The 25513-nt window shown below is 33.7% G+C and overlaps 1 protein-coding gene across 2 annotated transcripts; it reads right to left on the reverse strand.

Moving 5' to 3' along the window:
* Nucleotides 1–463: 463 nt before the first annotated feature.
* LOC149576624 (LOB domain-containing protein 4-like) lies at nt 464–2880 on the reverse strand. 2 transcript variants are annotated; one of them, XM_089817470.1, is made up of 2 exons: nt 2234–2880; nt 464–793 (listed from the first exon to the last, which is right to left on the reverse strand). In XM_089817470.1, exons 1-2 carry the CDS (start codon nt 2827–2829, stop codon nt 745–747), a joined length of 645 nt encoding a protein of 214 aa, XP_089673596.1. In that variant the 5' UTR covers nt 2830–2880; the 3' UTR covers nt 464–744. The 2 variants fall into 2 exon arrangements, with proteins under 2 accessions (XP_089673596.1, XP_089673564.1); XM_089817438.1 differs by having other exon boundaries at nt 464–798.
* Nucleotides 2881–25513: the final 22633 nt, after the last annotated feature.

The raw sequence follows: 25513 nt of genomic DNA on the forward strand, positions 1-25513 counted from the left end.
AATGAACACACAAAATTGAATACTAATAATAACATATAAAATTAAATCAAAATATGCTACTCTTGAATGATTATTTCAAATATATTATTAACAATAATAAAAGTAATCAATTTGAATCTATTGTGTTTAGATTAATTTACAAGTCTAAATACTCATATCTTCTACTTTTAAATTGTTCTTCGATAAGGATTCTATAAAGATATCTATAAAGAATAATATAAGACTTAAGGTAATTTTCTCTTTATTATTATTTGAAAATAAAGTTAAACTTAAGATAATTGTCTCTTTATTATGATTAAATTATAATAAAGTTGGCATTCTTCAAATAAAGAAATAATGATCACAGATAAAAATTAATAACAAAAGATCGTTGAGAAAGATAAAATCACAATGCTGTGATATTAATGAGTTTTATATCTGCACCAAATCTCCATTCTCATCATGCAACATTTGAATTCAGAAATCATTTACAAAGAGCGGCCGGTGTACTCATTCATTAATTGTTGTTCTCTCATACCAAATTGTTACATGAAGGTAACATTTCTTTTTAGAACATTACCAGCCATGAAAGAAAAAGTGGATGACATTTGTATACATTCCAAAAACCAAAATTTAACAATTGTACAAATTTGTCGCATACTCTACTAACGAATCCTATTCAATAAAAAAAATGTTGGACAAGTAATCTGACGTCCTGGCTAGTAGTGGTTGGTGAGGGTAAATAAGGCAGCTGCACTTTTCAGCTCATGCTCTGCTACATGATCCATACACTGCATTTCTTTCAAAGAAGACTCTACACTGCATAATAAATCACAGATCAACCATCTTTAAAAAAGATATTAACATGAAAGTTAGAGCAAACTTCTTTGGATATAACTTTTTCCTTGATATTTAGTAATAAGAATGAACTATTAACTTGATTATTTTTTCCAAAATGCCATGGATCTTATTCATATAAAACATGAATACAGCTGTTATGTAATGAGAAATACAAATTTAAAAGATAAATTTTCATGTATATATATTTTTACAAAATTGATAATTTAAATTGTATTTCAGTTTGATTGTGTATTGAAAATAATATCTGAGCATTTTAACTGTCAATTAAATTGTAAAATATATTAAAGGAAAGGAATTGAAAATAGCAATTGTCTACTATATTTTGAAATATGTATTTAAAATTCCAAAATTCATAGTAAAAATCTCATATATAAATTCATAAGAAAAATAAATATCACAATCTTTATTTAAAATAATAGAATCAACAATAATATCAGATCACTACCAAACAATACACAACTACACTATTGAATAAGTTCAGTTAGTTTTTTTCAACAGAACAAACAATAACATTAAATAAGCTGAAATCACAAATATAACATTGAATAAACCAACTATATCTTTTATCTATATATAACCTCATGGATATCTCTTTTAGTCAATTCTAAGATAGGGTAAATAAAGGAGATTGAGATGGGCATATGAGATTATTTAATTTATGGCCCTTTGGTTGTTGGAATTGGAATATAAAATTAGGAATATGTTTTCTATTTTCGTTTGCTGGGTCAATTGGAATAGGGAATAGGAATACACAATCTCATTTGGTTCTAGTCATTCCTATTAACAATATGCATTTCTATTCTCAATTCCTATCCTGCAAGCAAACAGGCTCTTAGTGGCCATATGCATATTACCGAGAAGAATAAGGATAAGAAACAAAGAAAACCCTTAGAACATTCTACATAAACTTCAACATATGCATATTACAAAGAAGAATAAGGATAAGAAACAAAGAAAACCCTTAGAACATTCTACATAAACTTCAACTAGAGAAACTGAGAAACTGGTATTCCTGACTCATAAATTCCTGGACTCATAAGGGGAATGGCAACAATAACACAATATTGAATAACCCATTATTATTGTATACTATGAAAACCTGACTCAAAAGGAGAATGGCAACATTAACACAACCGTATTGAAGAACCCATTATTAGCATCTACCATGATACCTTCGTTGATACATCTAGAGGACAGGGATTGAAGAATGCAATTCTCAGCTCTCTATTCAATTCTAAGATATGGCAAAGGAAGGGCGATCATGTTAAATTACTTATAACTGTCCATTCAAATCTAAGATATGAATAATTCCAAGACAAAAAAATGGGGGCAACCAAGAGAACAAAACCCTAGAAGCAAAAACAACAAAAATCAACTAAAGAAACTGACATACCTGGACTCATATGCCTCCTTAGACTCGCCATAGGGCTGCTGCCTCTCTTCGTATTCAAGAAACCTATTGTTAGGTCTAATGAAATCATGATTGGCCTGGGCATAGAAAGCCTGGCCATCAACATTAGGGTAAACCCAAGCAGCCGGGGAAGCAGGCATTGGTGTAGCATGCTGATAAGAAAGAGGCATTTGCTGCATCATACCATTAACATTACCATTCCCATTACAAGCACCACCACCTCTCTGGTTCTGCTGCTCCATAACCATTATCTGGCTCCTCACAATCTCAAGCTCTTCCTTCATCCTCTCAACTTGGGCGTGCAAGAGAATAATGATCCCAAAACAACCATGAACCGGGTCCTTTTCCCGGGCATTGGCTTGGTAGATAATAGACTTCATGGCGTCACTCTTTTGGCTCTCATTCACTTGTCTCAAGATGCGCAAAATGTTGCTGACCCCGAAGAGCTTGTGCACATTGAGAAATTGCTTGGGCTGATCAGGCGGAAAATAGGGCGCAAGCGGGCATTCGGGCGAGCATTTTCTTCTCTGGTATTTGCATGCAGCGCACGCTTGCCCAGTGCCGCCTTTTCCAGTCATTATCACCAAAAGAAAAAGAAACCAAAACTTTTTGAGCTGAAGAAAAAACGAGCAGGTTGCTAATTTGTAGCAGTGGGAGAAAAGAGTGGGGATTTATTAGTACAGCCTGCAAACAAACCGAGACTTTTTCTGGATGAGGACGATGCGGAGGAAATAGTCAGAGGAGATGCACGAAAGACCCGCTCAGCTTGCATGCATGTCTGCGCTTTTTATGGAACCCTGATTTTAGTATTATGGATTCCTATTGCCGTTGCTCAAATCGAGGAGGGGAGGGCAGAAAAATCAGGGGGAAGAGGGAAGGAAATATAGGAGTCCCATCTCTCATTTGTGTTGGCAGTCTGCTCTGAATTCTCTTGACACGTAGTGAAGTAGGTTGTAAAAAATAGAGACCATTGCTCGCCTAATCTTGACATTTGGCGGCGCTGATAAGTTGTGGAATTTATTTTAGATGGATCCCATTTTGGGTTAACTTTGAATTTTGAAAATCTCAGTGACACAACTGTTTTTCTTTCTACTTTTTTTTCTTTCTTCCCCCTATTCTTGTGTCCCTCGTTTATAGGCTCTCGTTAGACCATACAGTACACTCTCTTATCGCTGACGTGGTGCCAACATTTTCTTCATGGGAGAGTGGAGTGAATGTAAATTGGGACGAATCCACATGTACCTTGGAGTTGGATCCTATCAATATGGTAACTTTTGAATAGGGTGGACAACTATTGGTTAGCTTTTGGAAAGTGTTTCTCTTATGAGTTGGATAGTTACATTTAAACTAGAAGAGTGGTAATTTATACAATGGAAACATTTAATTGTTTGAAATTTCTCATTGTAAGGGGAGGAGTGTCATGTCCAAAATATAAGGTAAGGAGCAAAAACAACACAATTTTTTATTTTTTTTTAATAATTAAAATGCTCTAAGTTTGGTATGCTTGTGTTCACAATTAACGTAAAGGTTCTCTATATTTCATCTTAGGTTTATAATCTTCACACGTGAATTAGTCATTAATTTAACTTTCATCATAATTAAACTTAAGCTAATTTATAAAACTAAATTAACACAAACTATCTTAAAATAATTGTTAACTAAATTAAATACAATTTAAACCCAAACTTTGCTTAAATTAAATACTACATTAAATCTTACACAAAATCAAATTGGAACTAATTACTATTCCAAAATTAACTAGTATCCTACGCTAACACTAACTTAAGCTTTTAATAGATTTTAATTAATTAATTTCATTAATCTTAACATTAGGTCTAAAACTTTAAACTTTAATAATATATATATCTAAAATATAACTAAGCTACAAGACATATTAATCACTTAAAAATTAAAACTAACCATAATTAAACTAAAACTAATTATACTACATAACTTCATAATCTAAATGAAAACATATTTCTACTTCCATTAACAATTAAACTAACTAGGCAGTTAATATTTAAACATATAGTTTAAACTACAAATACAACCCAACCAATATTTAGCTACACTAATTACCTCTATCTTATTTTAACTAAAATAAATAAATAAATAAAAACTAAACCAAAAATGATAAACAACATTCAAGATTAAACCTAAAACTAACTTAAATCTAATAAAATCTAACTACAAATAATACACTAACTAACTATCAATTACATACTAATTTAAATAACTAACACACTAATAAAACTATATAACAAACTGACTACACAACTATCCTAATTACTAACTATTCTTACTAACCTACTCTACATACTAATCCAATCTACAAAAAACAAAAAAATAATTTCTATTATAATCTCCCCACCCTTACTACCTACCCTTTACACCTAAGCCAAGAAGGCTACCAACCTACATGTTCCCTCATCCCAATGGACAGTACGCTGCCCAAGGTCTGCGTACTACAGACCTGTCCCCTCTATACCTTGTGTGAGTGGGGATAGAGATGCAAGCCTGCGCTATGGGAGGAGTATGAAATTTATGTCATTACAAGCACTTTTTAAAAGATACTACTGACCTTGTCCCCCCACCTTGTTTGATGTGACACGACCAGCGTACTGCCCAAGTACGCAGGTGGCAGGTGGTGGATAGGTACACGCCTAGTATTGAAAGGGGAAAGAAAATTAATGGCGAAGGAATAGTATAGAAGAAAAATAATATTAAAGTGGGGTGATTTGGATTAATAAAAGGAATGAACATAAAGTATTAGACTAGCACCATGCCTCCTAGTCCTTAGGAATTTAATGCGAAAGTAATGTTTGTTGAGGAATGTCAACGAAAAGTTCTTTTAATTATTATAATTTTCAAATGCATTGAAGTTATGTTCATTTTAAAGATTTAGTATTAATTTTTTTGGTGCAATCTAAAAGAATAATACAGAGAATATTCTCTGAAGTCTTGGAAAGATTAAAACTCCTCACATACATTTTCCAGAGAGGTTATTTTTGACCTGGGGATGCACATTTTAATTGGAAGCCAATTTTGGCTAAGTGTTGGCATAATTTCTTTGCTGTATATTTCTTGTTTAATAGCTCATCTTACATCAAAGGTATATGAGCCTCTTATTTTGAATCCAAGTAGATGCATAATTCTTTAATCACATTGGTTTTGTCAATTGTAGAATTTAACAAGGTGTGAGATAAATTTGTTGTCTACAATGTAGGATTGTTCATGTCCTCACAATACCTAAAACATCAAATTAGAAACATCAGTATATCTAATTTGCATTTCATTAACATAATTGGAACTTGATAGTATATAATTCAATGACATTATATATATCAATCCATTTCTCACAACATAAGAAAAATTTGGAACCACTTGAGAGCATTGCATTTATAATTTTCATAATCTTTTCTTTCCTCTATTATTCATCTTGGTTCAAGGCTCCATCAGTGTAAGATATAATAAGAATTTTTGGAGAATAATGAAATAATGAACTGAAAACCTTACTAGGTTTCCACATTAAAAAGTACCCCAAGACACACCAACCAACTCAAAGACCTTCTAAATAAAGCTTGACTAGATAGTGAGAGCAATCTTCTCAAACCCTATAAGATTCATTTAGTTTCTTGGATCAGAATAAAGTCTAATTTGATTTCATTTATAACATAGTTGATCATATGTTGCTTGATAGGTATGTTTAGGCCCCTCTAATTTGAAGAAATTATCTTATTTAAAATTGAAGGAAAGTTAAAGTCCCAACATAATTGCCTTCCAAAGTATAGCCATTACGCTAGGCCTCTTGAAGGTCCTTGTTTTTTTTCTATTATTTGTGAACTCATACAAAGTTCTTTTTTTACTACTAGCTACTTCTAAACCAAACTCTATCTCCATTTAGTTTGTAGTAGAGAAGTAACCTTTAATTTACAAAGAGGGACTGGCAAAGGTAATTGCTCATGCAAGTGTAATCAGCAAGGGTAGGAGAAGCTCCAAAGAAAATCATATTTAACATCAAATCAGATGCGACAATCCTAGATGAGAGAAAAACAACATCTAGAGCACTAAAAAATGGGAGAATGTAGGATTTAAGAGTTACCACCATAGGAGAATTAGGAAAATGTTGAGAACACCAGGAATATAGAAAAATTGTTTGCAAATGTAACTTTGCTATATCACCAGTTTCCTTTTACACACACGCATGCACGCACACACGCATGTGTGCGTGTGTGTGCACACACACACACAAATAGAAAGAATGCCAATTATAACATTTCAACCTTTTCTAAGGGTAAGTTCTCTTGCAACATTTTAGCTTATTTGGAGTGGTAACCATTGGAGAATTTATTTTGAAATAATCTATAGAATTTTAGTACATGAATGTTTCATTTTTTTTTTTAATATTCATCTATTATATTAACATATTAAAATAATACATAACATAAAAAATTTAATTTAAAAAAAAAAAACATAAAAATTTTTTTTTGATATATGGTAAATTCTCATGGAAGGGAGGATTTCTTAAATCATCATTAATAATATAATAATAATAATAATAAACCTAAAATCTAATATCAACCTAAGAAAATTGAACTTCTTACCCCATGTCCCCATGTGGCTGCTTAATTCTATATTGTGCTTAAAAATAAGCATAAAAGTGTTCCCATGCAAATTGTTAATTAGCGAAAAAGGATAATATTCAGAATCTTCTGTTTTTGTGGAGCAGTTGCTTAACAATTATACATAAAGTTGTTGAAAATAGAAGGGGCTGAAGCTAAGAAGCAACTGCATCATGTAGGTGTCTTCATAATGTTTCTTCCCTCTATTTTATGTTTCCCTCCAACTTTCTCCTTCCATTTTATATTGATATAAAAAATCAATATAAAATATTTTTTTGATGACACATAACTTTAATAAAGTAAGTAGGAGAAAAAAGTACATTTAAAAATTCCATAGAGCCACCTATTCATAAAAGGTTCCTTAAAGAGCAGGTTCCTTAAAGAGGAGTGGCTTTTAGCCAAATTAAGCTGAGCAACTTGATGGAGACCTCCCTCCTTGTGAGGCCTCGCCCCGACCCATCCTAGCACTGATGATACATTGTTATTTTGATACTCATGTTTTTTATGTCAGAACATGAAGGTTTTCTTAAGTATCAAAATAACGATGTATCATTGGTGCTAGGATGGGTCGGGGCGAGGCCTCACAAGGAGGGAGGTCTCCATCAGGCTGCTCAGCTTAATTTGGCTAAAAGCCACTCCTCTTTAAGGAACCTGCTCTTTAAGAAACCTTTTATGAATAGGTGGCTCTATGGAATTTTTAAATCTACTTTTTCTCCTACTTACTTAATTAAAGTTATGTGTCATCAAAAAAATAGTTTATATTGATTTTTTATATCAATATAAAATGGAAGGAGAAAGTTGGAGGGAAACATAAAATAGAGGGAAGAAACATTATGAAGACACCTACATGATGCAGTTGGTGCTTAGCTTCTGCCCCTTCTATTTTCAACAACTTTATCTATAATTGTTAAGCAACTGCTCCACAAAAACAGAAGATTCCAAATATTATCCTTTTTCGCTAATTAACAATTTGCATGGGAACACTTTTATGCTTATTTTTAAGCACAATATAGAATTAAGTAGCCACATGGGGACATGGGGTAAGAAGTTCAATTTTCTTAGGTTGATCTTAGATTTTAGGTTTATTATTATTACTATTATATTATTAATGATGATTTAAGAAATCCTCCCTTCCATGAGAATTTACCATATATCAAAAGTTTATTTTTTATGTTTTTTTTTTAAATTTAATTTTTTATGTTATGTATTATTTTAATATGTTAATATAATAGATGAATATTAAAAAAAAAAAATGAAACATTCATGTACTAAAATTCTATAGATTATTTCAAAATAAATTCTCCAATGGTTACCACTCCAAATAAGCTAAAATGTTGCAAGAGAACTTACCCTTAGAAAAGGTTGAAATGTTATAATTGGTATTCTTTCTATTTGTGTGTGTGTGCACACGCACATGCACATGCGTGTGTGTGTGCACACGCACACGCACATGCGTGTGTGCGTGCATGCATGTGTGTAAAAAGAAACTAGTGATATAGCAAAGTTACATTTGCAAACAATTTTACTATATTCCTAGTGTTCTCAACATTTTCCTAATTCCCCTATGGTGGTAACTCTTAAATCCTACATTCTCCCATTTTTTAGTGCTCTAGATGTTATTTTTCTCTCATCTAGGATTGTCGCATCTGATTCGATGTTGAATGTGATTTTCTTTGGAGCTTCTCCTACCCTTGTTGATTACACTTGCATGAGCGATTACCTTTGCCAGTCCTTCTTTGTAAATTAAAGGTTACTTCTCTACTACAAACTAAATGGAGATAGAGTTTGGTTTAGAAGTAGCTAGTAGTAAAAAAAGAACTTTGTATTAGTTCACAAATAATAGAAAAAAAACAAGGACCTTCAGGAGGCCTAGCGTAATGGCTATACTTTGGAAGGCAATTATGTTGGGACTTTAACTTTCCTTCAATTTTAATGAATATAATGTCTTAAAATTAGAGGGGCCTAAACATACCTATCAAGAAACATATGATCAACTATGTTATAAATGAAATCAAATCAGACTTTATTCTGATCCAAGAAACTAAACGAATCTTCTAGGGTTTGAGAAGATTTCTCTCACTATCTAGTCAAGCTTTATTTAGAAGGTCTTTGAGTTGGTTGGTGTGTCTTGGGGTACTTTTTAATTTGGAAACCTAGTAAGGTTTTTAGTTCATTATTTCATTATTCTCCAAAAATTCTTATTATATCTTACACCAACATTCTCTCAATACGCTCCTAGAAAAATGTTAATGTCCATGCTACCAATACAAGAGGACCTAGAAAGTTTCTTTGGATTCATTATCAAATATTATATCTATCAATATTTAGGATAATAGTATTTTAGGTGAAGACTTTAACTCTTCTTTGTACTCTTTTCACAAATCTAGAGGTTAGGATGGATGGGTTCATTCTCTCCTCTAATTGAAATAGTGAGGCAATTTTTATTTTTTCATTCTTCCCCTAGAACTAGGTGGACCACAACTCTCCACTTTTAAGTTGGAAGGATGGTAAGAAATTGTATAACTCATTTAGGTTTGAAATGATGTGGATTTCATACCCATAATTTAAATTTTTGTTAGAAAATGACAGAGATTATCTATTGGTGAAACCCCTATGATAGCAATTTGTAGAAAAATACAATTAATAAAACATAAAGTTAAAGCCTGAAATAATTTTTTTCTTTTGGTTGTTTTTCTAAATGGAAAAAGTAGCTGACCTCTCAATATGGAATTATTTAATAAAGGACAGAGATGGACTCCTAGGATCTAGAGGTTTTTCAAGAAGAGAGAAACCTAAGAGACAAGTGGGCCAATCTGTGTAGGAAATAAGAAATATTTTGGAAACATAAATCTTATTTTTCGATGGGTTCTAGAAAATGAATAAAATAATAATTTATTCCATCAATCAACTATAAAAAAAATTAAAAAGAAATAGACCTTCTCTTTCTTACTCTCAAAGATTGACCCTAGCTAAGGATGAGGATGATATTACTTGAGTTATAGTGAAATATTTTGTCAATCTAAATTAGGGTGGGTATAAAGGTTTCACTAATCTAAATTACCTCTTGAATGTTATTCTAAATTTAATTATGGATGAAATGAAAAAGCTCTTTGTAACAAGTTCAATGTTGACAAGGTCAAGAATGTTGTTTTCTCTTTTGACGGATCTAAGTCCCAAGGCCCTTATGGTCTCCACATACCTTCTTCCACATTTTTGGATATAATGGGTGATGACGTTTTCAATGTAGTGAGTGATTACTTTATGATAGTTATGGTTTTGTCAATTCTCAACTCTACCTACACTTCCCTAATCCCTAAAACTATTGACCACAAATCCATCACAAATTTGACATGAATTATCCTACATCACACTATGTATAGAATAATTTCTAAGTGTTAGATAACTAAGCAGGGGGTGAATGAATTCTATCTAGTTATCCAACAAGTCCTTAAAACACTTTTCCCAAAAATCAACACTTTAAACTTTCAAATCACTATCCTAGTGAACAAACTAAAATTCATTGTATCATTATCAATAAATGGTTAAGTTCATATATAGAGTATGAGAGAAAACTTCATGTCTATATCAAGTTGTAATAATAAATAGTAAACATGAAATTAAATAGTGTACTTTCTCTCCCTTTTTAAACTCCTAGGAGGAATCAAGAAAATTATTGAGAAAATAAAAAGAAATTTTCTATGGTTGGGGACTTGAGGAAACAACCAGGATAAGCTTGGTGAGCTAGGATAAAGTTAGTATGACTAAGTCTCTAGGTGGTCTTAACATTAGAAGGATCAAAATTTTGAATAAAGCTCTCTTATCTAAGGTGGGGTGGCGATTGGTTAAATCCTCAAGTAATTGGTGAAATATTCTCAAGGCTAAGTGCTTGAGGGGTGACTCATTGACCATCATCATCTCTTTATGCTTACTCTCCCTACAAGATCAAGAATATGGAACAATATTTTACACACCAGAGAAATTATGAGGAATGGTATACACTAGGTCTTAGGGGATGGGTAAATAATTTACATCTTGGAGGATCATTGGGTAGGGGGAGGTCCCCTCAGCTATACTAGGTTCAAACCTATTAGATAATATTGCTCAAGATAGTTTGGTGGTCTAGTTTAGAACTATATCACACCTAATAACCAATGGAAAAGACTTCAAGATTAGAATAATCCTGGGATGAGATTTCTCATGGAGTTACATGAAATGATTGATATGTTTCATATCCCCACCACCCCTATGGAAGACTCCTTAGTTTAGAAGTTGACCCCCTCAGGAGAGTTCACACTAAAACCTACTTACAATTGTTGCAATAAGGGAGGTGGAACACAGAGGCATTGGAAGCATGTTTGGCATCCATGGATACTACCAAAAATCAATTTCTTTTGGTGGATGGCTTTACATGGGACCATCCTCACCATTGATAACCTTTAAAAGAAAGGCTTCCAACTGGCTTATTGTTGTTTGTTATATATTGGCTAATTTTTCTTATCTTTTAATGTATTTTGAATCTATTTGAGTCAATATGTAATGCTAAATAAAGTAATTTGTAATAGATTGTCAAAGTTGTCTAGAATGGTCAAATTATCTAAATACTGTTAATCTCAGATTGGTTTTGACAAGGTAGCAAAAAAAAACAATCATAATATAGGAGAATCATAGTACAAATTGAGCACATAGTGTATGCTAAGTGATCAAAGCAAGCTGAGTAATCAATGTGAGCTGAGTGGTCAAGGCATGCTGAGAATAAGTTGCCAGCCTATACATGTTGAGTATTATGGATAGTTAGAGCTGAGTCACTCAAGTCTTTAGCAAACTATACATGTTGAATGATCAAGGAGCCAAGTAAATAGAGAGTGTTGATCTATTTAGAAGCTAAGTTACATTGTTAGGAGCATAGTGAGGGTTGAGCATCAAATTCTTTAGATGTTGAGTGAACAGTTTTTGGCATAGTTGTTTGTAATGGTAAAAAATTCTATGTAAACCATTTTTGGGCTAACATAATCATATCTTATGATTATGAGAGATAAGTATGGAGGTATATTATAAATCTCTATGTAGTACATGCAACCAATTAGAAAAAGGGTAGCTTAGGGTGGCAATATGGATCAACCAAAGTCATTGATTCTTACCTAATCCATCCTCACCAAAGCTTATTTAACAAGGAAAACCTTAAAGAGTTTATTGGAATGTGAAGATTTTGCAAATAGATGAATGCTAAGTATAGAGAGAGCATTCATGGTGGCTAAGATGGCTATGACAGAGCTATGCATTGAAGAATTAGCTTGAGAAGAACAAAGTATAGAAGTGAAAGGATAGAGAAGACATATCTAATTAGGAAGATCAATATTTAAGTAATAAAGAGAAGATCAAACATTCAACAGTGAGGTGCTAAGTAAAAGATCATGGTGTTAAATCATTCTAAAAGGTAATATAGAAAAACTATCTTAATTGAGTAGTCCCAAGAGGCTATAAGTCTTGATAGACTTTTGTAAATCTCTTAACCTAGTATTTTCTTTATATTTTGAGTTCAAATCCTATAACAAGGTGAGACCTAATAGTCTTTGTAAACCTTTAGCAGGGTAGGCCTTTCATAGGGTAGATCATAGATTATGATCAAATACATAGTAGCAATAAAAGGCCATAGTTTACAACTTTGGTAATGAAGATTTGTGGTTGTCATCCCCACCCCATCTTTACCTTCTCATTGGAGTGTTTTTGGGTAACAAATTTACTATGTTATGTGTTATTTTGTTGATGCTATGGATTTGATGCATGTTATGTTGTTTAAGTTTACTTGTTAAATTATGAGATGGATGTTGGTGACATGTTTTAGAGGCAAAAGTTTCAAGTGTTGATTAAACCCACCCCACCCCCCTCTCATAACTTACTTTCCCATTGTTATTTCCAAAAATTGGTATTAGAGTCTTGTTCTTTTGAGGATGGAAGTCTACAAGTTGGAAACTACTTTTGAGAGCTAAAAGATTGGAATACAAACTTTCCTACATCAACTCAAGAAGATAGGAGCTGAACTACAACATTTAGCACAGAGAAGAAAAGAACTAGCTATTTAGCAAAATGACACTCAATAATAATAAGAAGACACTACTAGATTTTTTGAGGATGGAAACTTAACTGAATTTGATGTAGAAGTTGCAGATCTAATGGAAAAGGATAATGTCCTAATTGAATAGGTCATAAGCCTTAAGATAGAACAAGAAGTTCAATAAATATTGCTATATAAGGTGAGTGAATAGAAAAAGAAAGCTGAAAAAGACACATTCATGATTGAAGATGAAAAAAGAACACTGACCAACAGACTTGAACATAAGACATCAGATGTGAAAAAGCATACTAACATGAAATTAGATATAATGAATCAATTGATGCTTGCAAATAATGAATTGAGTGGAAAGGACACTAATATAAACAACCTTGAAATTATAGAATGATCAACTGAGAAATGAACTAAGAATAGTGAAGGAATTCATTGAATGATATAACAAACCAAGTGAAGCCATCAAACACTTAGAGAAATTGATGAAATCTCCAAGACCTAACAATGATACTATTGGATAGGGATACACCACTACTGAAGAAAAGAGAATCATCAGAAAGTGGTGAACAAAGGGATAAAAAGGTAAGAACTACAAACTTACTTATCATGTAATTGTGGAAAATTGTGTCGTACAACATTTTTTTGTAGGAGCAAATCTATCAATCAAAACCCCAAGCTAAATTACAAAGGATACTACTACAACTACAACAAATAAGGGTATCAGGAAAATGAATGTAAGACCAACACCATGAACACTCAGAGATTTAAAAAATACTCATATAACTATCAGAAGTATGGACAAAAATCATATGAATATAGATCTAAGGATAAGTGGACATAAAAAAAAGTAGATAATGGTATAACAAAAATGGAAAATCCTATGATTGGGATTAAAACACAAGGTACGGTTGTCACTATTGTCAAAAATAAGAAAATGTTCCAAAAATTTGCATTAGAACATATTTTAGAGGTAAACACAATAGATGCTTGAGTGAGACTACATACTGATAGGCCAACACTAGGACAAATAATAATAAAGGATTGGTGATTTATAATAAAGTTCGGTTGGTCTATACGTGTCAATCCGAGAGCGTAAGCTTGCGAAAGGTGTCCGAGCAGTATGTTATCAAGTGGTGTAGCTTGTGATATGAGCAATTATGAAGGCATCTACAACACACGAAATTGAATCTATGAAAAGCCAAGTAAATCCTAGCGACAAGAACTATCACTTCCTAGAGACAGGAACTTCAAGAATAGAAGTAACTCGACAAAACTAATCTGTGATAAAATGGCTACAACTCACAAAAAAAAAAATCATTAATTAATTAAATTACATAAAAATGGATTTATTACACAATCAAGCATGAATATTGAATGTAAATACATAGTGTACAATGCTAAACTAATCAACATATAAATAAATATAAACTTAAACACACTCAATCAAATAAAGAATCACCAGGTGACTTCAGAGTGGGCCTGCCTCCTTAGCTTCCTGGTGATGAAGAGATAAATTGATTTACAGCTTCTTAACCATGCAAATGAATATAGAATTTATGATTTATAATAAATATAACCTCTGTATAGTGTTGTGCCTTCTATAAAACCTATACACTCCTATGTTCTTTTTAGAACTATACATTATCTCATACATCTATCTCTTGCTGCTTATATAGATGCAACTTATAACAACTTAGACTACAAGCCAACGTACAAGAATATTTACAGGTTGTAGGGAGTTGTAGTAGAGAATAACAATTTTGGGTCTTGCCATGTAGAACATCCTCCATCCTATTTTAGTCACCAAATAATAATAGATATGCAGTAATGTAACAAAGTTCAGTTTCATGCCAAGAATAGGCTATTGTTTTGTGCATTCCAACAAAACTCTATTATCTGTGATTGTTGAATAAAAATTTGAAATGGTTATTGCATAATGGAATTTGGCCCATGTGAGGCATCATATGCATTTTCTGGTATTCAATGCACCATGTTGTCTTCCACCATGAACTACAAATAATATGGTTTGAACATAATATTTTAGTAGCAACCTAGCTATTCATAGCCTACGGTTCAAACCTGAATATATGCTTGCAAATCTTGCTATAGAAATGGAACTATGACATATGAATTAATATGGATTAATATTCCATCCATCAATTCTGAGCCATTGGTTTGAAAACAGTTTGGAAGACAATAACAATCAGATTCATTAATCTGATTTACGTGGCTTCACATTTGGAGAGAATGCTTCCTTTTATTATTCCACAAAGATGCAACAAGTATTGTAATTAATATATGTTCATAATAGGAATAAAAATTATGCAGCTGGAAAATACATTCTCCACTAGTGTTTAATGTCCTCCCATGTATCTATGTTGAGCTAGTAACAACAACAAAATATAGAACAAAGTTTCCAAACCCGCAATAGAAAAATCACGTTTTGAAAATGGCCTCTAACTTTTCCATCATGCATGTTCTGAAGATTCTGCCACTTGGGATTGTAATTGGGCATCTTCTGGACAATACCCATGTCTCAAATTTTTGAAATTCATCCATATCTATTTGCAAAAGGAAATGCAAAACTACATGTCCTTATCTTTAGTTGCTAATTATTCCAGTTAAGTTATTTCAAACTGGATGGAGATTTGTACTTCTGAAATAGCTACATGAACATGGGTAGCGGGCAACAGGAAGAACCATAACTTGTTAGATATATATAATCTCATTTATTTATTCACATATTCTATCTAATAACTATATTAAATATTACTCATAAATATTTGATCATATGCAACATAGAAGGATAAAATGGAATAGAAAATGGAAAAAAGATAGGGATTGAAATGAGTGTGAAGGCTTATATAGAGGACAAAATATGGTATAATTTAGGACAAATATTGCTCTCATCATTCCCCCCAACTTAGCTTATTACACATCCTCATGCAATCATTATGATCATGAAGTCTTTATTTTTAACTAAAAGCACTTTAGGTTTATGGATTTTGGTTTTGTCTCCATCTTGAACCATGATAAGTCATTTTTATTTATTGATTTTTTAAATTTTTTTTTAGCATCATGGGTCAAAGGGTTCCATATAGGAGAAATTTATCTTAATTTGCACAAGAGGAGTTTAAATGGGCAAAATAGGAGAGATGAAAGACAAAACAAAGGCTATTATATAATGGATATTATGGATAGTAGAATGAGATTATTAAGGGTGATGGATGGAAGATAAAAGGATGACAGTCCTCCCCCCAACTAAATGGTTGACTGTCCAAGAGAAACAAAGAGAGGATAGGGTGTTGCATAATGATACAAATATAATAAGCAATACAAATAAAGTTAAGAGATAAAATAAGGAAAAATAAAATCGATTGTTTTTACCAACATGCATGTGCAAAAAGACCAAGGTTGGAATAAAGATTAACTTAGCAACTATAGCCACCAAAATGGAGGAATCTGCAACAAGGAACGAAGAAGTATCAAAATTGCAATACCATAAAAGACCACAATCTGACTGAAGGCATCGAAGAGAGGACCGGTGGAAGGAACCATAAAATTAGAAGAGTGATTGCAATTGAAGGGGCTGCCATCAACAACTGAACTCTTATAGATCATATAAGAAGTAACACATTCCACTAAAAACACCTCAACTGATCCTACACCATGTACTAGGGGTGATCAAAGATTTGAGGACCACAGTAAAGAGGAGTAGAGCTATAGTTGTGAGCGACAGGAGGTGCCAAAAAGGAAAGAAGCACTAAAACCAATGAGTGTTCCTAAAAAGAATGATTAGCAGAAAAACCAAGAACAAAATTTATTGCAATTTTCATTTTTTTCACTTTTTTAATAATTGCATAAAATGACCAAATAAATGAAATCTTGACATGGATGATGAAAAATGATACCATCCAAAGCTCAATTTTTGTCCACGATCTCACAAAAGGCACTATTGAAACTTGATTGCATAATGAACTTGAAATGATCACCAAAAATAACCTTATCAGAGCTGGAACCACAAACCACTGCACTTGAAACATTTTTGATCTATGTATCTCTTCACCACTAAATCTAAAATATGCTTGGAGAACTTGTGAACATACTAGCACACTTGGATGAAAGGACTACTCACAAGGATGATTCTCATATTTCTCTATGCTGATTGAATAAGCATACATCTCTTGAAGATATGAAACCCTATTCTTGTGAATCTTGTGAAATATCCATTGTAAGAAAATGTAAAGTTGCGAGCAACACACCTTCATTACCTAATACATGAGTATGGAGCGAAAGCCAATAGTAGTCACCAATGTGTCCATCGAACTCCAGAGAGACACAACTCAAGGAAGGAGTGTAGTAGCTAGCATTGTATTCAAAGTATTTTCAAAAGTGTTCTTGAATATTCATGAATCTCATAGACCATGCTACATATTTTCCTCCAAGTGATAAATCACCAAAGACAAGAAATCTCATCTCAAGGTGTTGAATAACCTCTACCAAAATCTACATGTGATCTTGAATAGTGAAGCACCAGTGAAATGGATATACACCATATAGCTAGCAAGCCCACACAATGTGAAAAAAGCCAACATAGTGTGTTATGTAATGCTTGTGTAAAGAAGCATCATCAATTGGTATTGATTCTAAGATTATCACACCACAACAAGGGACCTATAACCATACTCTCGAAACCAAGCATATCAAGTATAGTAAATAAATATCATCCATTCAATAAATCTATCATTAAGTAGGTTATTTAGTATTAAAAATAATAGATAGAATTATTACTATGAATAGATACTTGATAGAATGGATAAATACAAATAAAGTCTTGTGTTCATTTAATAGTAATGCTAATTAACACAAGAACACATACCTTGAATTGTGGAGATGTCATATGTGGAGGTTTATTAAAAGGACCAATGTGACTACCAATGAAGCTTAATTGAAATCATCCAAGAACCACAAGATTGGAGGAATTCCCCCCAACTTAACTTCATGCTACAAGGTCATGAGATCATTAAGATAACCAAAGAAATTAGGTAACCCAAGAGAGTAACACATCTTTAGAACTTTGTGAGTCTTTCTGAATGATAGATAAATCAAATAATTCAATGGATGTACTCCCAAATTAATTCTAGGTCATAAAAGCATAGGGAATTTGAATTATGCAAGGAGTCAAGAAATGGATTTAGTACTTGTTATTAATTAATGATCATTGTAAGATACAAGAACCAAGAATGAAGAATATGTGGATATTAATACCTTGATCCTTGTTTAAAAAAATCATCCATAGTTTATTTGGTCATCTTAGGACAATGAAAAGAATCAACAATAAGGAATAATGATCATCCAGTTTTAACATTTCGGCCATTAATGCATAGAATCTTGTATTATTGTGCTTAATCAATTATTGGTCCCAAATCAACAAGTATATGGGATGCACATTTTAACCATAGGCCTCTGAATATCAATATGTATAAGTACAAGATTGATTAAATATAGATATTGGAGGATTTCGTAGCATGTTTGTGAAATATGGAACATATATGGTTTAATATTTCTTATTGAATGATTAACATTAACACACATACTCATTAGTCCATTAACTAAAATTGATCTAGGTTGAAGTATGGGCTCATTTTTGCATATTTGGAATTCACTAAGTGGAAAAGAAGAACAAAGGTGTTTATAATTCAATAACTAATATTGTTCTTCTAATTTAATAAAACTAAAATCACATTCCTTAAGTGCATCAATATATTCCAATGTTGATTTATCAAATTCAAGCACATCAATAGATGGCAAAGGGATTTGTGAAAGTTCATTAACCACCTTATTATGAAGTGTTGTATGAGGCAATATAGTTGCCTTTGGTGGATATGGCGGAGTGGGTAGAATATGATGTAAATGAGATAATGAATATGATAAGAAGTGTGAAAGAGATAAAGTAGATGGGATTAAGGAGGATGGGTGGAATGAAGATGGAAAAGAGGAATATTGTGGTTGTTGTGAGTTTTCTTGATTCCATTTATCATGCATATTACCCAAAGAAGTGTGTTTTGAAGAAATGTGTTGGCTTTGTAATGAAATGGATTGATAATACATGTTACCAACACAATGCATACCTTGATCTTCTTGAGTTGGTGGTTGGGATTGTTCATCCATTATAAGGAATACTTGGTCACTTCCTCCCTTATCTTGATAGGGATCACAAAAAAATTGTACCTCATTCACCACTTGCTCTTGATTGTTTAGGCATATGCACTGGTCATATTTCCTATAGCAAAGAGAACAACAAGTGGTTAAATTAGCATCATAAAAATTACATTGATCTAAGAATTCATCAATGATTTGCTCATGTTCAAACATAGAGAAAGAATTCTTGCATACCTGTGATGGTGGAAGATCGATCTCTTCTAAGATGCATTCATTAGATAGAGAGGGTAAAAGAACATCACCTTTGGTCAATGCCATTTCCCTGCCAAGTTCTTCATTTGTTCTTAAATTTGAAGGCAGCGGCCTGGGGGGGGCAGGTGCCAATGGGGTCAAGGAGCAATGTCCCTTGTGGGGTCCTGGGGTAGCACCCAAGGTGCGCTCACACATTTATCCTCTTGCATTCCCTTTAGATTTTGTATTTTTGAAACAATTTTCAACTAAATTTGATATACTTGAACAACATTGAAAAGGCATCATTTTAAACATTTTTCTTCAAAATCTCCTCATCTTTATCAATAGCTCACAACAACATATGATAATAAAAAATATAATTAACTTCTAAATAGACTAATGTATCTAATTTCTAACCCTACTTGCAAACTCTAAAGCAATGCATCTATATGATTTAAGCAACGCAAATTAAGATTAATTACTTAAGCAAGGCTAGCAGTTGCAAAAGCTTTCATCCTAAAGCATTGTTCCTAACTCAAATCAAAAAACTAACATGCCTTTGACACCTTTCCCCAGAAATAGCACCAAAATAATAGGCCAACACTAGGACAAATAATAATAAAGAATTGATGATTTATAATAAAGTTCGGCTGGCTTATACGTGTCAATCTGAGAGCATAAGCTTGTGAAAGGTGTTTGAGCAGTATGCTATGAAGGGGTGCAGCTTGTGATATGAGCAATTATGAATGCATCTACAACACACAAAATTGAATCTATGAAAAGCCAAGTAAATCCCAGCGACAAGAACTATCACTTCCTGGCGACAGGAACTTAAGGAATAGAAATAACTTGACAAAACTAATCTATGATAAAATGGCTACAACTCACAAAAACAAAAATCATTGATTAATTAAATTACATAAAAATGGATTTATTACACAATCAAGCATGAATATTGAATGTAAATACATAGTTTACAATGCTAAACTAATCAACATATAAATAAATACAAACTTAAACACACTCAATCAAATAAAGAATCACTAGGTGACTTCAGAGTGGGCCCGCCTCCTTAGCTTCCTGGTGATGAAGAGACAAATTGATTTACAGCTTCTTAACCATGTAGATGAATATAAAATTTATGATTTATAATAAATATGATCTCTGTACAATGTTGTGCCTTCTATAAAACTTGTGCTCTCCTATGTTCTTTTCAGAACTGTACGTTATCTCATACATCTATCTCTTGCTACTTATATAGATGCAACTTATAGTAACTTAGACTAGAAGTCAACGTACAAGAATATTTATAGGTTGTAGGTAGTTGTAGTAGAGAATAACAATTTTGGTTCCTACCATGTAGGAGATCCTCCATCCTATTTTAAACACCAAATAATAATAGATATGAGGCAATATAACAAAGTTCAATTTCATGCCAAGAATAGGCTATTGTTTTGAGCATTCCAACAAAACTATATTATCTGTGATTGCTGATTAACAATTTGAAATGGTTATTGCATAATGGAATTTGGTCCACATGAGGCATCATATACATTTGCTAGCATTCAATGCACCATGTTGTCTTCCACCGTGAACTGCAAATAATATGGTTTGAACAGAATATTTTAGTAGCAACCTAGCTATTCATAGCCTGCAGTACAAACCTACATATATGCTTGCAAATCTTGCTGTAGAAATTGAACTATGACATGAATTAATATGGATTAATATTCCATCCATCAATTCTGAGCCATTGGTTTGAAAACGGTTTGGAAGACAATAACAATCAGATTCATTAATTTGATTTACTTGGCTTGACATTTGAAGAGAACGCTTCCTATTATTATTCCACAAAGATGCAGCTAGTATTGTAGTTAATATATGTTCATAATAGGAATGAAACTTATGCATCTGGAAAATACATTCTCCACCAATGTTTAATGTCCTCCCCATGTATCTATGTTGAGCTAGTAACAACAACAAAATATAGAACAAACTTTCCAAACCCGTAATAGAAAAATTATGTTTTAAAAATGGCCTCTAACTTTTCCATCATGCATGTTCTAAAGATTCTACTGCTTGGGATTGTAATTGGACATGTTTTGGACAATACCCATGTCTCAGATTTTTTAAATTCATCTGTATGTATTTGCAAAAGGAAATGCAAAACTGCATGTCCTTATCTTTAGTTGCTAATTATTCCGGTTAAGTTATTTCAAAGTGGATGGAGATTTGTATTTCTGAAATAGCTACAAGCTAAGTGCACAAAGTTGTCTTGCCAAAAGGGGGTTATAAGTGGACACCTTTTTCCTGAAATTTGCAAATTTTGAACTTCAAGAAGAATTTGAAGATAGTTACGCTCAAAATTTTTATATATGAGGAAAACAAAAGTCGTAGTCCTTTGAATCTAGTTTCTAAACTACTAATTTGTTTTCAAAATGGTTTAGTTTTAAGTCCTCAAAAAAGGGGGCCACAAAAAGTGGTACTGTTTATTACAAAAAACATAACACAGTACAAAGTGTGGCCCCACTAAAATTTTAACTTTTTTTTTGAAATTCTTTAATCACTCTAGTCAAAAGTCACTTAACACTATGTAGTTTATCCCATATTTTTTAGGTAATTTTATAATGTGTTTTTTTTAATGAATTTTTTAACCAGACACATCTCAAAAAAATGAAATATCTGTGTGCTCCCCCTAGAAATAATTGAAAAGTAATCTAAAATCAAAACTTTTTTTTCAAAGTGTGTAGAATGGAGTCTAGTTCCAAAAAAATTAAGTTATTACAAAATTTGATGAATGAGCTAAAATCTATAGCCCAATTAGTATGTGGTGGGTTTTGACAAAAAATGAACATACATTCAAAAGAAATTATAGATGAAAGGTTTGAAATAGTTCAAATTAAAAATAAATTATATGGTTAGATAGCTAACAGAGAGACCTATGATGCTATGTAGCCTGATCTTATCGATACCCAACCATGAGAAATCTTGAAGGGGAGCACAAAAGAAAAAATAATCATTTTTTGTATGTTTGCTAGAAAACATGTCTCAAGCCTGTTCATCAAATCCAAACCTTTTGGTTGAATCTCCAAGGCAAAACCAAGCCTTAGGTTTGGGTTTAATCAAGGTTTAAATAGCACGTGCACCCTATAGCGCACATGCACTATAGCATGCATGTGCTATTTAAACCTCAGTTCTAAATAGCGCGTGTGTGCTATAGTGCGCACACACTATAGTGCGCATGCACTATTAAGATCTAAGTTGCAAAAGAGAACTACATGGGGTGGGGGGGGGGAATAGCGGAATGACTATGTGTGTGCATGAAAGAGATAGAGAGAAAGTAGGGGATAGGAGAGGGGAGAGAGTACAGGATGGGAGAGAGAAAGTGAGAAAGAGTAGGGATGGAAAAGAGAGTATAGGATGTGAGAGAGAGAGAGAGAGAGTAGGGGTGGCAAAGAGAGTATAGGATGAGAGAGTAGGGGATGGGAGAGAGAGGAAGTGTGAGAGAGATTACAGGTTGGGAGAGAGAGAGTAGGCGATGGGAGAGGGAGTGGGAGAGGGAGTGGGAGAGGGGGAGAGAGGAGGGAATAGAAATGTGAGAGACAGAGAGAGAGAGAGAGAGAGAGAGAGAGTAGGGGATAGAAGAGAGTGTGAAAATTTAAGAGAGACTAGATGGTAGCAGAGAGAGAGAGAGAGAGAGAGAGAGAGAGAGAGAGAGAGAGAGAGAGAGAGAGAGAGAGAGAGAGAGAGAGAGAGAGAATGAGATAAAGAGTAGGCAGTGGGAGAGGGAGAGAAAGTGAGAGAAAAAGAAGGGGATGGAAGAGGAGAGAGGGGGGATGGGTGTGTGTGTGTGTGTGTGTGTGTGTGTGTGTGTGTGAGAGAGAGAGAGAGAGAGTAGGTGATGGGAGAGGGAGTGGGAGGGAGAGAGAGGTGGAATGGAAGCATTTAAGAGAGATAGAGTAGGGGATGGCAAAGAGTAGGAAATGGGATAAAGACTGCAAGAGAGAAAGAGAGAGGGGGGGAATGGGAATGTGTATTTATTTATAAGAGAGATAGAGTAAAGGATGGGAGAGAGTGTGAGAGTTTGAGAGAAAGTAGTAGGGGATGGGAAAGAGAGTGAGAGTAAGGGATGAGAGAGAGAGAGAGAGAGAGAGAGAGAGAGAGAGAGAGAGAGAGAGAGTAGAGAGGAAGAAAGAGAACTTGAGAGAGATAGATAGTAGGCAATAGGAGAGGGAGAAGGAGAGAAATAGGGGGGGTGGGAGTGTGTGTGACAGATGTAGAGAGTAGGGGATGGGAGAGAAGAAGAAGAGTGGGGGGATAAGAGTGTGTGTATTTATGAAAGTGAGAGAGTAGGGGATGGGAGAGAGTGTGAAAGTGTGAAAGTAGGGGGTGGTAGAGAGAGAGTACAACGATGGGGGAGAGAAAGTAGGGGGTGGGAGAGGAAAAGAGAGAGGGGGGATGGGAGTGTGTGTGTAAGAGAGATAGACCAGGATATAGGAGAGAGTGTGAGAGTGTCAGAGTAGGGGTGGTAGAGAGAGATTACGACGGTGGGTGAGAGAAAGTAGGTGGTGGGAGAGGGAAAGAGAGAGGAGGGATGGGGGTGTATGTGTAAGAGAGATAGAGTAGGGGATGGGAGAGGAGAGAGAGTAGGGGATGGGGGAGAGTGTGAGAGTGTGAAAGAGTAGGGGATGGGGGAGAGAGAGTGGGAGAGGCAGAGAGAGCTTGTACAAGATGGGAGAGAGAGAACTTGAGAGCGAGAGATAGTAGGTAGTAGTAGTGTGAGTGTGAGAGAGAGTAGGGGGTGGTAGAGAGAGTATGAAAATGGTGGAGAGAAAGTAGGTGGTGGGAGAGGGAGAGAGAGCAAGAATGGGAATATGTGTAAGAGAGACAAAGTAGGGGATGGGAGAGAAGAGAGAGAGTAGAGGATGGGGGAGAGAAATTAGGTGGTAAGAGAGGGAGAGGGAGAGAGATAGGGGGGATAAGAGTGTGTGTGAGAGATCTAAAGAGCTGGGAATGGGAAAGGAGAGGGGGTGAGAGAGGTAGAGAGAGTAGGTGGTGGGAGAGGGAGAGTGAGAGAGAGTAAAGGATGGGAGAGAGTAGGAAGAGAGAGAGGGAGGAGATGGGAGAGAGAGTAGGGAGGATAGAGAGTAGGGAGAATGGGGAGTGATGTGTTTTGAGATAGTGCGTACACACTATAGTGTGTACGCACTTTATAGGGTGTACGCACTATCTCAAATCACTAAAAAAAGGTCAAAATTCAACCTTGGGGCCCATTTCATCCATTTTAACTTTTGGTCTGTTATGCTCTCTGTTATTTCGATAGAAAACACAAGTTTCAACATAGCAAACACTATTTTAACACTTTTGGAAGCTAGCAAACACCAGATTCAATCATTGGATATGTGATTTGAAGAATTTTTTAAATATTCCTTTAATAGAAAAGGTTAGTGCAATCCATTTTAAATATTGTTTGTCGATATATAGATACAAATTTGATTATAATTTGATATGTTATGTAATATATAGTGAATTCATTGAAAATTGTATGTTTGAATGAAATGTTATTTCAAAATAGTTAGAAATTTGACAAGTCATTTGATATATATTGTGTATTCATTCAAATAATTATAATTTTTATATGTAATTGAATAAGTTGTAATTTATACATTTTAAGTAATTCGGATGTTTGAATAATTTGATATGTAGAAATCATCATCATGCCAAGGAAGAAACCAAAGATTCAAACAAATGCAGATAGGGAGAGAGATTTGACAATTAAAAGAGATAAAATGAAATTACTACATGAACAAAGAAAATTGCAAAGCAATGATGAAGAATTGACTTTCGAAGAGGATCAATAACCACTAGTACAAAGAAACAAGGAGGAAGAATTAGAAAGACAAAGAGAACAAATGAGATTGTTATGCTCAAGAAGAAAATTGAATTGTGAAGCTACACCATCCTCCAATGTTGGATTCATATCGTCCGCTACACCATCTTCAAATGTTGGTGTCATATCATCTGCTACACCATCTTCCAATGTTGAAGTCATATCATCCTCTCATGTTGAAGAGACACTGATTTATAGATCTGACGATATACACACTCCATCATGTCATGTTGAAAGCACAACATCAACACATCAAGTAGGTGATATTCCATCTTTTACATCTTATTGCCAAG

Source organism: Cupressus sempervirens, chromosome 1 (assembly GCF_028749045.1).
Source record: "Cupressus sempervirens isolate cs-2001-9-10 chromosome 1, ASM2874904v1, whole genome shotgun sequence".
Taxonomy (NCBI): Eukaryota; Viridiplantae; Streptophyta; class Pinopsida; order Cupressales; family Cupressaceae; genus Cupressus; species Cupressus sempervirens.